The sequence below is a fragment of the Schistocerca serialis genome, chromosome 7, assembly GCF_023864345.2.
Source record: "Schistocerca serialis cubense isolate TAMUIC-IGC-003099 chromosome 7, iqSchSeri2.2, whole genome shotgun sequence".
Taxonomy (NCBI): Eukaryota; Metazoa; Arthropoda; class Insecta; order Orthoptera; family Acrididae; genus Schistocerca; species Schistocerca serialis.
Genome location: NC_064644.1, coordinates 214,105,398 through 214,120,275, shown reverse-complemented (window position 1 = coordinate 214,120,275; position 14,878 = coordinate 214,105,398). Strand labels below are relative to the sequence as shown.

Genomic DNA, 14,878 nt, shown 5'->3' with positions numbered 1-14,878 from the left:
GAGCAAATACTTGACTAGAGTAAAACAGACTACAGTGGTTGATGGATCAGGTAAAAGGACATCCACTCAACTACAAACGAAGAACCTCCAGCTGGAAAGCGTTGATAGAGGTACCAACACAACTTGTTATCATAAGACACTATTTTGGTATCCACATCACAATTAAAAGTCGCTGGAGTGGGTATAGCCTGAGAAATCATGCAAGAGCGCCCACACTAGAGCGAGTGATAAAACCCAGCTGCACGGACAAAACGTAAAACTGAGTCAGCTATAGAGGCATCGTCACCGAGAATTGAAGGAACTGCAGCTGGTAAATTAAAGGACTGTCGCAAGTGGGCTAAAAAGGGGCAGTCCATTAGAAGAAGACCACTGTCAGCCCTGCATCACAGCGACACTTGGGTGGGTTCTCACGCCGAAGGAGACAGCTGTGGGTCAACCACGTATGTCCAATTTGGAGACGGAAGAGAACAACCGAGTCCCTACGTGTGCCCCTCAAGGATGAGTTCCATATGGCTGTGGACGACTTGACCATGCGGAGCTTATTTGGCGTGTTCAAGACAGACCATTTAGAGCTCCAGACATCCCGGACCTTGGGATGTAGGGCTGACCGGAGGTCTCTTTCCACAAGACCAAGCTCCAGGGGTGGCGAAGTGGTGGCCTGCTTGGCCAACCGATCAACACGTTTGTTTCCTGGAATGCCGATGTTGTCCGGGGTCCGTACAAATGTCACTGAACGACCACACTCGGCGAGAGCAAAAACAGCATCTTGAATACCGCGCACCACAGGGTCCCGAGAAAAACACTGGTCGAGTATTTGCAATCCACTCAGGGAGTCACTGCATATGACAAATGACTCCCCAGGGCAGGAGGAAAGGTGAGCGAGTGCATGATAAAGAGCAACCAGCTCCACAATGAAAACACTGCTCCCACAAGGCAGGGAAGGCTGCTCAATGTAGTCGTCTTGGATGAAAGCAAACCCAGTGCGTCCATCGACCACAGAACCATCGGTCTAGACTACATCTGCATCGTGAAATGAGGCAAGAAGAGCCAGAAATTGTTGACGAAGACTGTCAGGTGGAAAGGAGGACTTGGAGTCGCAGGACAAATCCAAGCAAAGCCGCAAGTGAGGGAGGGGCCAAGGAGGGGTAGAAGAAGAGGGCTGGAAGGATGGAGGTAGGGGAAAGGACTCGAGTGATGAGAGAAGGGAACGAACGCGGACCGCGGTCGGGAGACCCGACCTAGGCTGCCGCCATGGGGAGGAGAGTGCAGAAGATGGAAAAAGGAGCCGGCAGTTTGGGTGGTCGAGCGAGGCATGGACGCGGGCGATGTATGATGCAAGCAACTGTTGTTGGCAGGATCGTAGGGGAGGGATTCCAGCTTCTACAAGAAAGCTAGTCACCGGACTAGTGCGGAAGGCACCTGTCGCCATTCTGACGCCACAATGGAGAATCGGGCCGAGGATCTGCAATGTTGACGGTGCTGCTGAGTCGTACACCATGCTCCCATAGTCGAGATAGGACTGGACTAAGGCCTAATAGAGCTGTAGGAGGGTTGTTCGTCCAGCCCCCCCAAACGGTGTGGCTGAGGCAGCGAAGGATGTTGAGGTGCCGCCAGCACCATTGTTTAAGCTCGCGAAGATGAGGTGTCCAAGTGAGCTGAGCATCAAACAGCATGCCAAGGAAGCGATGCGTCTCCTCAATATGAAGGAGTTCATTGGCAAGGTAGAGCTCTGGATGGAAGTGGACCATTCGACGACGACAGAAATGCATCTCTTGGGTCTTAGAGGCTGAGAACTGAAACCATTGTTTGGATGCCCAAAAATGCGCCTTACAGATACCTCCCTGCAGCCGCCGTTCAGCAACACTGATGCTTGGGGAACTGTAATAAAGACAAAAGTCATCGGCATATAAAGAGGAACAGACTGCTGAGCCCACCGCAGCCGCAAGACCATTAATTGCCAACAAAAACTCCTTTTCTTCTCCTTTTGCTTTTTCTTCTTTTTGGTAGGGTCCCGTTTATCCTTTGGTTGATTAGGCCAGGTGGGCTTTTCCGACCCAGTCTCATGGGCCGAGGAAGACCTGGAACCCTACAGCCCTCAGGTGGTGGCTTTTTCAACCACTGGCTGACTTCTGGAGGGGCAGTAACTGTGGAAAGGAGGGCACCAAGCGATCCCTTCCGTGTGAGGGGAGCTGGAGGATGCGGGCACTTCTCCGGCTCAGAGGTGGGGAGTGAAGTCCCCAAAGAAGGATGGGTTGTTATTCCCGATGTTGATAACAGGGGAGCAATGGAAGAGGGTGTTCACCCAACTACCAGGGGGGCAGGAATAGACAGCCGGGCTGGAGGGCCCACAAAAAGCGGCTGAGCTTGGGGGCTCGTCGCCAGGGATGGCGACATCGAAGCTGCTGCAGCAAACGTCGATGAAATGCACACAGGGTGAAGTCAGTCGTACTTGCGTTTAGTGTTTGTGTAAGTCAGCCTGTCCAAGGTCTTATACTCCATAATCTTCCTTTCTTTTTGATAAACTGTGCAGTCTGACGAGCAAGGTGAATGTTTCTGTCCACAGTTGACACAAACAAGGGGCGGCGAACACAGGACGTTGGGGTGGGAGGCACGTCCACAATCCCGACAGGTAGGGTTGGCGTCACATCTCGATGACATATGCCCAAACCTCCAGCACTCAGGCAGCGCATGGAGGGAGGAACGTAAGGCTTAACATCACATCGATATGTCATCACCTTGACCTTCTTGGGTAGGTTGCCTCCTTCGAAAGCCAAGATGAAGGCGCCGGTGGCACCCCTACTATCTTTAGGTCCCCTGAAGACACGTTGTACAAAGTGGACACTGCGGCGTTCCAGATTTGCACGAAGCTTGTCGTCAGACTGCAACAACAGGTCACGATGAAAAATAAGTCCCTGAACCATATTGAGGCTCTTCTGAGGCGTAATGGAGACTGCAACATCACCGAGCTTGTCACAAGCAAGCAATGCCCGTGACTATGCTGGGGATGCTGTCTGTATGAGGACTGCTCCATACCTCATTTTAGACATGCCCTCAACTTCTCCAAACTTGTCCTCTAAATTTTCCACAAAAAAACTGAGGCTTTGTGGTCAGAAATGAGTCCCCATCTGTTCGGCTGCAAACCAGAAATCGAGGAGAATACGTCTCACCACGTAATTTAGACTGCCGTTCCTCCCCTGGCGTGGAGAGGGAAGGGAACGATTGGGGGTCATACTGTAAAGCATTGAACTTTCCTTTCTTAGAGACTCGTGCTTGCGCACTATTCGTATTTCGTTTCATGGTGGTCCCACGAGCAGCTAGAGGAAGGAATGTCCACCCAGACAGAGCCCCACTTGCCTGGGTAACCCTAATACAACCGTGGAGGGGGGGGAGGGGGGGGGTCAGGTTCCCCAGAGGTCGCCCACTAGCAACTGTTCTACCTCAACAGCCATGCGTCTCCTCGGCGCGCAGCACACCTTGAGATTGAGGGTTTTTTTTTTTTTGGAGGTTTATACCATCATCGCGACCTAGGCAATTAAGGCAAGATCCCCAGGCTCTGTACCATACAACGTTCCACCGTCGCGCCTTACGGTGGTTGTTGAAGCACGCTCAGAGCTTATGGTATCGAAGACTGGTGGCACTTCCCAGTCCCAAGCTCAGGGACCCCGGGTTCACCAAGCCCGTAACCAGCAACTAAATGCTGAGCCCCTGAGGTGAAGCCCCCTGGGGGAGCCCTCATTGCATGACGAAAAGTCACGGTGTGGTGAGGAGACACTTTTTCTTCAAGGACATGTGGGCTGCTCCTTTTGAAATTGTTAGCATGACGGGTGTGAGATATGCAATATGTTACAGAATTTGATCATCCCTAGCCTGGCTGATAAATACCTGCTGGACGGTATGACTTTTATGCAGGATGGTGCTCCACTCCATAATGCTACACATGTGAAAGATCTCTTGCGCACTTTGTTTTGTGAAGATCGTGTGCTAAGCTACAGCTTCCATCATGTATGGTGACTATTGGTTGTGGGGTTATCTGAAGTCTCAAGTCTACCGTGATCATCCGTTCTCATTAGGGATGCTAAAAGATAACATCCAATGGGAATTTCTCTCCATACCTACTGTCATGCTGCACAATGCTGTTCACAACATTGCCCCTCAGCTACAGGCATTATTTATGAATGATGGCCGACATGTCAAGCATCTGTTATAAAGAACATCTGTACTAAAAATCAACTTTTATGTTAATTACTGCTTTCATATCATATGAAGCACCATCTGCCGGTCATTCTGTACAAAACCCCGTGTCATTTCAAGCATGTGTGTGAATTTTACTTCTCTACCTACATTATTCTGTCAAGTACTGATTTGCAAATGTTAGTGGACTTTTGGGTGACCCTGTATGTTTGTGGACCAGGTATGGACAATAATCTCTACCTCTATGTGAAGACAGGATCAGATTAATGGAACAGAAATTAGTCATCACTACATATGCAATGTTTTACTGGGACGACAGCACAGCAGGGTTGTTTTGGTGCATGCAGGACGGTGGTTATTGAAGTGCCGATAATATTGGTGGTTGGCAAATTTCATATGGAAGGCATATTTTATAGTGCCATCACAGACGTGGAGGTCAATGCCAAGTGATAACTCCCTCAGCAGACAAAGATCAGGTGAACTGGACAGAAGAGAAGGTGTTGAGTTTGTGGAGGTCTTGCTCTTAACTACATACCATGAAAACACCAACTGCCTTGAATCAGGAAAAGGATTTCAGATTTTTGGGTAGTTAGCAAAGATTCTTCAATTTGGTCCACAAACAGGCTTCCACCTGAGTGCACAATGAGAGAGTGCATGGCTGTGCCCCAGATTATTTTCTGTACATTTTTCATTCAAAGGATATGTAACGGTGGGTGGTGACGTACTTTGACATCTGTATAAGGAATGACGCAGTAGGTTTGTGGTTGGTAGAACATTAGGAAAGCTACTGTTTGGATAGCAGCAAGGCTATGGGCATAAGCAGTAATGGTGTATAGGGCAGTCAGAGCCACATCTAATAGCTGGAAGGCTCATAGGAATGGGGTAAGAATTTTGAGAGGATAAAAAAAGTGGTTGGTATCACTGATAAGATGTGGGGATTGTGAATGATTGCTAAGAGGTGTTGGTCAATTAGGATGGAAATCCTTCAACTAGAAGCACAGAGTAATGCTGTACTTCTGGATGGATGCTGGAAGGACTTTTAGGGAGAGGTAAAAGACAGTTGGTAAGAGCCCTCCCGCCAGGTAATCACTGTCTTGCACCTTGACAATGGTGAGGCCTATGTTTATTTAGGGCATGATCAAACCGGTTGCTCCTTTTCCTGTTGTGGTATTGATGTCATTAATTAACAGACCTAGGTGAGGAAGATGCAGAACAGTTGGAGGTGAGTAATTCCTTGAAGGATATCACGTTGCAGTTGGGTGAGGGGGGTTAGGATCACAGTCCGGTACAGTTGTAACTGTGAAAGGAAATTTACAACGACAATGTGTATACGCAGAAAAGGAAAAAAAATTACCGGATTTTTCCTGCATATCCCAGTTAAAAAATATACTTTTCCTGGGCAAAAATACAATTTTTCCCATGCTAAACAAAAGTGGGGGGAGAGGGAGAGGGAGAGAAGTTTTGGAAAGACCTTTGATGCAAAATAAAGAGAGAAGTTTTGGAAAGACCTTTGATGCAAAATAATGAGAGATGGTTTGGAAAGACATATGATGTGCAGCAACATATGCGCTGCATATTTTTGTATTACGAAAGTATAAATATGAATTCCACCAAACACAGCACATCAGTTTCCAGAGCGTTGGAATCACGATTGCGATGCCCTTTTGTAAGCCTATCATATCTCATGACACGTGATCTCGCCAGCCGGTGACAGCAGATACTGACATTATAGGACATGTATTGTTGTCAGCCAATAGCAAGATCACTGTTATGTAGTGCGAACACACAAATACATAATTCGGCTTGAAGTGCATATTGGTTTTGTCCAGATTCACAGTGAAGGAGTCCCGACCTGATATTAAGCTCTTCAGTGTGGTTTTCAGTATGTAAGTCTTTTTGGTGTACCAGGACTGTACAATCTCATGTTTGGTTCTTTATTATGACAGAAGATGAAAACGTGCATCTGAAATTCAGCGAACAACTGGAACTACTAAATACTGTGGAATGAAACACTTCGTTTCAAATAAACTGAGTGCCTCAGCAGAAAATATTAATAAAGCCAAATTTCTTTAGCAAACTGACAAAAATAACTTCATTGTCCTGCAAAGTGATTAATGCCAGACTACCAAAAACGTGGAAATAAAATAAAAACTGAAACCAATAATATATTTTTGCCTTCCGTAATTGTGTAAATGTATTTTAATTCACTTCCAGCCACTGAAATCTGTTTTGTTTTCATTTGACGAAGGAGCTGTAAATGAAGTGGAAACACAAAATCACTTAATGTAAACATGGGTCACGTGGAGACTACCCCCCTACCCATTACAACTCTGCGCATGCGCGAGTCTGGCAGCTACGGCATGCGAAAAAAAATTTTCTCATTAGCATGTGGCTGCTTGCTGCTACTGCCATTACAGCTAACAGCCACACTTCAAGTAGCAGGAAGTGGGAGAAGATACTGCTCATACGCGAGTCAACTGCACATACGCATGAGCCCTCTGGCAGCTGCTCAAATGAACCTAATGTAAACAGTTGCGAAGTCTCACTTATTGAAAGCAGTTTATTGTTACAAAGTACTGCAGTTTTCACGCTAAGGCCTTTGACATATTTTTGCTGTTTGCAGACGCTTGTGCATGCATGGTGTTTCGTTGTTGTAAATGGCGCACTTTCTTTGCAACTAGTTTTATTTTTCTTCTCTCGATTATACTTTATTGCTGCAGTATTATTCTCCAGTAGCAAGACACAGTAACATTATTTGTTGGAGTATCAGTTCTTACCGGCCACAATTACAAAAATTAAACTTGAAATTGAAACAATGAAAAATTACCAGAATTCAAAAAATTCCCAGATTTTTCCCAGTTTTCTCCTGAATGATAAAATTCCAGGGATTTTCCCAGATTTCCTGGTTGTCCTGGGTCATATACACCCTGAATGAGTGCTTTGAACCAATTTTGGCCCGATGAAAGGAAGTATCTTGGCTACGGACAAGACTGTCAACTTTGAAATGAAGTCTTTATTCATAAAATTACCAGTGCCAGACACTTAACATCTTAAGATGAAAGCATGGCACCCACTGTCTGTGAACTAGTGTGCTACTGCTTAGCGATCTCCTATTTCGGGTGCAAACGGGAATTCCGTGGACAGACAGACAGAGTAGCTATGCTTGCCTATTGCTTCAGATGTCTTCATGGAACCATTTGCAGGAACAGCACTTCAGTCTGCACCATTATGCCCAGAATGCTGGCTCCGATATGTTGCTGACACCTGTGTTATCTTGCCATGTAGAGAAGAAGAGCTACAGAACTTCAAACATCACTTCAATCAGCAGCACAGCAGAAGTCAATTAACTATGGAGATAGAGAAGAGTGGAGCGCTGCCTTTCCTCAACGTGTACGTTTACTGAAAGCGTGATCATAAATTTGGCCCCACAGTAAGCCCACCAGCATGGACACATACCTACATGCCTCCTCCCACTATTACCCTACGCAGAAGAAATCCGCCCTGGACAGTTTAACCAAGATGGTCCACTGGGTTAGTGATGAACATCTGAAGACTGAGCTACAAAACCTCATGTCCATTTTTGGAGCTAATGGTCACGGCATGAAGACGATAGGTAAAACTATGGTGACAAAGGATGAAGTCATAAAATATTGCATCACAAATTTATAGTAAAAATATATTAAACTAGTACATACTCACTGCAAATCATTCAGTTTCATCAGATAAAAGCACTAGTGACTGCAAAACACTGCTGCAACAATTATTAGTTTTTTGACTGAAAAAAGAATGTATTGCATTGAGGTAAATGTACAATTTCACATAGAGCAAACAAACCGTGAAAAGAAGTAAGAATGTATAACACTGCAATATAGGGTTATGAAATGGAACTATCACATAGGTTCAGTCATGCATAAAGCAGTTTACTGGTAGAATTCTGGGGCAGTGCAATCAGTCTACAATATAGATTTCTTACAAATAACTTGTGCGGCCCATCTTAGAATATTGCTCAAGTGTGTGGGACCCGTACCAGGTAGGACTAACGAGGGATATTTGTTTACAGAAAAGGGCAGCACGAACAGTCACAGGTTTGTTTAATCCATGGGAGAGTCACAGAGATACTGAAGGAACTGAAATGGCAGCCTCTTGGAAGACAAACTATCGCAAGAAACTCTATTAAAGTTTCAAGAACCAGCTTTAAATGATTATTCTAGGGATATACTAAAACTCCCTATGCATCACACATGGATTGTGAGAACAAGATTAAAATAATTACAGCATGTAAAGTGGCATTCAAACAATTATTTTTAATGCACTCCATATGTGAATGGAATGGGAAAAAACTGTAATAACTGGCACAATGGGATGTACCCTCTGCCATGCACCTCATGTTGATTTGCAGAGTACAGATGTAAAAGTAGATATCCAAAAGTTGCCTTTACTTAAAACTTTCAAGTGATATACAAGGGCTACTCGTAAATTAACCTCTGAATGGCTGCTTAACTCTTCAGTGGGCACCCTGTTATAAAAAGTACAACAGCAGCAAGTTTTTATGCCACATCAATTCCTTAACTCTGAGTTACTGCACCAACATTGTAATGTATTCTATTGGGGTGCTTACCTGACAGTATCGCCATTGCAATGTATTCTATTGGGGCTGCTTACTTGACAATGTTAAAATGGTTCCAATTTCTTTGGTCAGCTTTTCAAGTTAATTTTCTGAACTTTATGCAACAAAGTGTTGAATGTTGTAAAAAAGTACAACACACACCTACTAGTGACAGAGGCATGCTTCGTTCTAGTTTTAATATGAAGGAGTAAATGTAATATACAATTAACTATACTTATTCATTGTTTTTTATTCTATACACTTTGTAGTTTGTTTAGCAAAGGCTTGTCTTTACTTAAAAATGTCGATACTGTACATTTTACAATCAGCAATTGCTTGTGACAATTTCAAGCACGCCTGCTGGAAGGTCAAAATGAACAAATGCTTGTAGCTTCATGGCACTTGCATGGTCTTTATAACAAGACTTTGAAGGTTGTGTTGGGTCAGTCAGCTCTCTGTTGCATTTGCTAGTGTGTATGCAGGAAGAGATTCAAATGGATAACACTACTTTATCTCATGCCAGCTGCAAGATACATTCTGTCAGTCGCTCCTGTGAGCAGGAGACACCTGTGCCTCCAAGAAGTTAACTTTGTCATGTCTACATGGATATTATTTTATGCAATGATATTGTGAGGGAGTGGTGCAGAAAATTCAGGGCTGGCTGCACAGATGTGCTTAATAAAAGTGGTCGAGGAAGGCATTCAGTGGACTGATGAACTTGTGAAGCTGTCCTCAGCTTTGATACTACTCCTTCAGTGCTGCCAAGCAAAGGAGGTGGAATTTCTGAGCAGAATTGATACAGAGGGCGAGATGTCGGCACATGAAAAATTCAAGCAGGCACTGTCACGCCGCAATATAATGGTTACAGCTTTTGAGGATCACAAAGGAATTTTGACAACAGAATTCATGAGAGTAATAGGTGAAAATACTACATCAGAAGTGTATTGTGAGACATTTATCAAACTACAAAGACTATTACTATTATTGGAGGAATCCGGAAACTGTGTCCTTCACGGCAATGAATGATCCCAAACTGAAAATCTAGGAAAGGATAATGCAAATTTTTAACATCCTCTCTATAGTCCAGACTTGTAACCAAGTGACTTTCATCTTCATCCCAAGATGGAGACCTGGCTGGCCACTCAGAATTTCAAAACCAATATTCAACTCAAGGGCATGGTCAACTACTAGCCAAAGGACCAGGTAGCAGCATTCTTTGTTGGAGGGATACAGAAGCTCTGGTACGACAAATGTTTGAATGTGGGTGAAAAGTAACGTTGTCATGTAAGTGCATACTGTATATACAAACAAATTACGTATTTCTTCTCCAATATCCAAACAGAAGTTAATTTACGAAAAACCTTCATATTTTCAGGTAAGCGACTAATTACTGGGATTTCTATCTTCAGTTTTTTTTCTAATAATTTAAAAATATAGAATATAATGGACAGTTTACAGTTTTATGAGACTAATTTCTTCCAACTGCTAGAATAAAATGCATGTACAAACCAAGTGGTGTTACATGTGAAAAGTATATTTTCATTTTTTTCCTCATTTTGTTAGATTTAATATAATTTGCATGTTTCATCTATTGCAAGCAATTTTTTGGATGTGTGGTCTGCAATATCTGCTACATCCTCAGTTTACATTATCATTACAAGTTGCATGACATCACACATACTACATTAACTAAAATTTTAGCTTCTTACAACTTGAACTTACATGGGCAATACGGATGCCAGTAAGGAATTTAATATTTCCTTGAGGCTGGACTTGATGCAACTTTGACAGTATTCTCCCTACATCAGAAGTGAGTGTTGCAAGAACTTCAACACTGAAAATGTAAACATATTTATTCAGAAAATATCTTCAACAGTGCATTTACACAAGGTTTAAAAATATTATTGTTTAGATAGAAAAGATATTTATTTTCAAACAAGGATGATAAAACACCTGACAAATCAAAACAGTAAGTGTGAAATGAAACCACAGTCCTCCACTGCAACAGTGATAATGAAATTTTCATAAAATAGAAATTTAAACGATCTACCTGATCTATAGTTGTACCACTGACATCCTGTTTGGTCTCTTTATCACACAACTTGCAGCTATGTGCCATTTTCAAGCACAAGTTATCTCTGCCTAAACAACTATTATTCAAAATCTTATGCTTGAAAATGGCAAATGCTGAAAATGTAATCATAAAAATAAGAAACAACAGCTGAAAGCAAGATGACTTAATTTTAAATAACTTGTAGAAGGTGTGGACATATATTACAATAGATCAGTCAAATTTTTATTGCCCCTGGAAGCTGTTACATAGGCAACCTGCAACTGGAACCATGTGACTGTTTGAGCCATTTAGTAATATGAAAGATGGAAAACAAAAAGGGACCTCTTGCCAAAAATTTTGGATATTGAGATATTGTAATTTTTACACTTAACACTAAACTCTGAATAATTTGGAAAAAAGAAACTCTAAATTTGGGGATTTATGACATGTTCACTATTGGTGACAGATAATGTGTGTTTTGAGAAGTTTCACTTTATTAACATTATTTAATTTGTCTTCCAAGGCAATATTCATGTTCAAATTATTCTTGGGACTGAGAGCTGGCTGAAACCTGCAGCAGAAAGCTATGAGATATTCAGTGAGTCATAACGTATATCGAAGAAACAGATTAGATACCATAGGAGGGCGAGTTGGTTGGTTGGTTTGGGGAAGGAGACCAGACAGCGTGGTCATCGGTCTCATCGGATTAGGGAAGGATTGGGAAGGAAGTCGGCCGTGCCCTTTCAAAGGAACCATCCCGGCATTTGCCTGGAGGGATTTAGGGAAATCACGGAAAACCTAAATCAGGATGGCCGGACGCGGGATTGAACCGTCGTCCTCCCGAATGCGAGTCCAGTGTCTAACCACTGCGCCACCCCGCTCGGTAGGAGGGCGAGTGTCCACTGCAGTTAGCAGAAATACTGTCTCTTTTGAGCTCAAATTTGAGCGTAACAGTCAAGTTGCAGATCACGTAGGAATCAAATTAACTGTTGGATGTTTTTACTGGCCAACCCATTCCACAGCGGCAGTTCTACAGTCGTTCAAAGAAAGTCTATGGTCAGTAGTATGTAAATATGCAAATCCTGCAACACTAGTTATAGATAACTTTAACCCGCAAGTATAGAATGGGGTGTCGATTGATTCATTGCTGGTGATGCAGACAGCCAGTCTTGCAAAGTACTTATGAACATGTTTTCCAAAAACGCATCTTGAGCAGCTAGTTTGACAGCCCAAACGTAATGGAAATATCTTAAGACATTCTAGCTACAAACAGGCTGGACCTTATCCCCATCTGTCTACTGACACTGTTGATAAGTCGTCATAACATTGTTGTAACAACTATGGTTACAAAAGGGAATAAATCAGTCAAGAAGTCTAGAAGATGTTTCTACTAGAAAGAGCAGATAAGCAGTTGTTAAACATCTCACATAGACAGTGAACTGACATCACTTAGTTACAGTAAGATGGATGTGCAGGAATTATGGGCAAAGTTTAAACAGATTGTTAATCACAGTCTGGAGAACTAATTGTCTAGTATGTGGATTAAGGACAGAAAATACCCACTACGGTTTAACAACGAAATTTGGAAAATACTGAGGAAACTAACACTGTTGCACTCTTGGTTCAAAAGATAATGGGCAAATTCTGACACACAAATGTCAGTAGAGATTCATGCATTTTGTGATAATATATGTGCATGAAGCTTACAACTACCACTGTCATGCAAACAATCTGGCTTAGAACCTATGGTAAATCTGGTCATATGTAAAATAGCTAAACGAGTCTAAGATTTCCATCCAGTCGCTCTTTGACCAGTCTGGTGTCACAGCAAAATGGAAGCATGAGTTTTAAATTTCATGCTTAATAAATCATTCACACAGGAGAATCATACAAACATACCATCATTTGACCTTGCAACTGATTCCTGTATGGATGACATAGTAATAAGCATCCCTACCATAGAGAAACAACTGAAAAAGTTGAGAAAAATCACGAGGCCTGGACGGAACCCCAATTCAGTTTCACAAAGAGTACTCTACAGCACTGGCCATATCTAGCTTGCATTCATCGTGAATCTCTCACCCAGCACAAAGTCCCAAACGTCTGGGACAAAAAGCACAGGTGACTTCTCTATATAAGAAGGGTAAAAGAACAGATGTGCAAAATTACAGATCAATATCCTCGACATCACTTTGCTGCAGAATCCTTCAACATATTTTCAGTTCGAATATAATAAACTTTCTGAAGACCATGAAGGATACGTCCACAAATCAGCATGGTTTTAGAAAGAATTGCTAGCACAAAACTCAGTTTGCCCTTTTCTCATATGATATACCACGAATTCTACACAGAGGGCAACAGGTAGATTCCATGTTTCCAGAAAGCAATCAACACAGCGCCCCATTGCGTACTGTTAACAAAGGTTAATACCATATGGAATAGGTTCCCAGATATGTGAGTGGCTCAAAGACTTCTTATGTAACAGAACCCAGTATGTTGGAAACTAGATCTAAATGTAGAAAAATGAAAGTTAATGCACATGAATACGAAAAACAAACCCATAATGTTCAGATAGAGTATTAGTAACATCCTGCTTGATACAGTCATGTTGTTTAAATAGTTGAGTGTAACACTGCAAAGTGACATGAAATGGTCAAAGCAAAGTGAGAATTGTGGTAAGGAACATGGATGGTTGACTTTGGTTTATTGAGAGAATTGTGGGAAGTGTTGTTGTTTTGTAAAGGAGACCACTAAACTGTCCTATTATTGAATACTGCTCAAGTGTCTGGGATCCATACCAAGGAAGACATCGAAGCAATTCAAGGGCAGGTTATTAGATTTGTTACTGGCAGTTTTGAACAACATGCGAATGTCATCGAGATGCTTCGGGAACTCAAATGGGAAACCCTAGGGGAAAAAAATGATGTTCTTTTCGAGGGATACTACTGAGAAAATTTAGAGAATCAACATTTGAATCTAACTGCAGAACGATTCTACTCCCGCCAATTCACATTTCGTGTAAGAACCACGAAGATTAGGTATGAGAAATAAGGACTCAAATGGAAGCGAATAGATGTGTTTCCCTCATTCAATTTATAAGTGGAACAGGAAATGAAATGTCTAGAAGTGGTACAGGGTGCACTCCACCACATATCATATGGTGGCTTGCGGAGTATGTATGTAGATGCAGACATATTTAAGAAACAAATTCTGTTTATATATTACTCTTAAAATGCCCTTTGTCAAGTGGCACAGACTTTTAAGTTAACATTACACATTAGGTGGTTAACTGCTTCACACCTACAGCACACTGAAGTGCACAAAAAATTGCATTTGTTGCAGAGCCAGCGTTTTTTAAGATTATTTTTACTCTGTGTTATAGCATATTTTAGAAGAAAGTTTTATTCTGAAGGCATTAATGGGCCCAAAATCATCTAAAATTTTGGGTTCCGGAAGATTACTGAGATCCCCACATTTTAGGGTGACCAAAGGATTTTATTTTTTACTTCTAACGTACTTATATCTCAAGAGGTTCATGATCATTCACAAAAAGCATTTTTGCCTCTTCTTCTTTGGTTCTGGAACATCTGGCTGGTCAGATTCTTCCTCAGGATCCTTATGGTCTCTGACTTGGCATTCTGATTCTACTTCAGGACATGGAATGTCTTTTTGTTTCCCTTTGTAATAGGTTCTGGTGTTTTTTAAAAACAATCTTCTCAATATCTCTGCTGGTACTACTACACCAGGAAACTCAATGGGTCCATTTTCTTTGGGAAAGATAGGTTGCACACGTTCATTTCCATCAATGTAAATTTTTCAAACAATGGAAAATCCAGGATGGAGTTTAAAAATGTAATGAAAAGGATAGTTCCTACTAACCACAGAGCGGAGATGCTGAATCGCAGAACAGTACAACAAAAAGGCCATTGGAAATTTAGCTTTCATGCAAAGTGTTTGTAAAAAGTAGACAAAACACACACACACACACACACACACACACACACACACACACACAACTGCAGTCTCCC

General features: G+C 42.3%; 1 protein-coding gene across 1 annotated transcript in view; it reads right to left on the bottom strand.

Moving 5' to 3' along the window:
* Positions 1-14,878, bottom strand: part of LOC126412311 (26S proteasome non-ATPase regulatory subunit 4) — an 80,618-nt gene that overhangs the window by 41,866 nt on the left and 23,874 nt on the right. Inside the window, exon 3 of the mRNA XM_050081832.1 lies at positions 10,520-10,631. Within this exon, the coding sequence (XP_049937789.1) occupies positions 10,520-10,631 (112 nt within the window). The remainder of the gene's footprint in view (positions 1-10,519; positions 10,632-14,878) is intronic.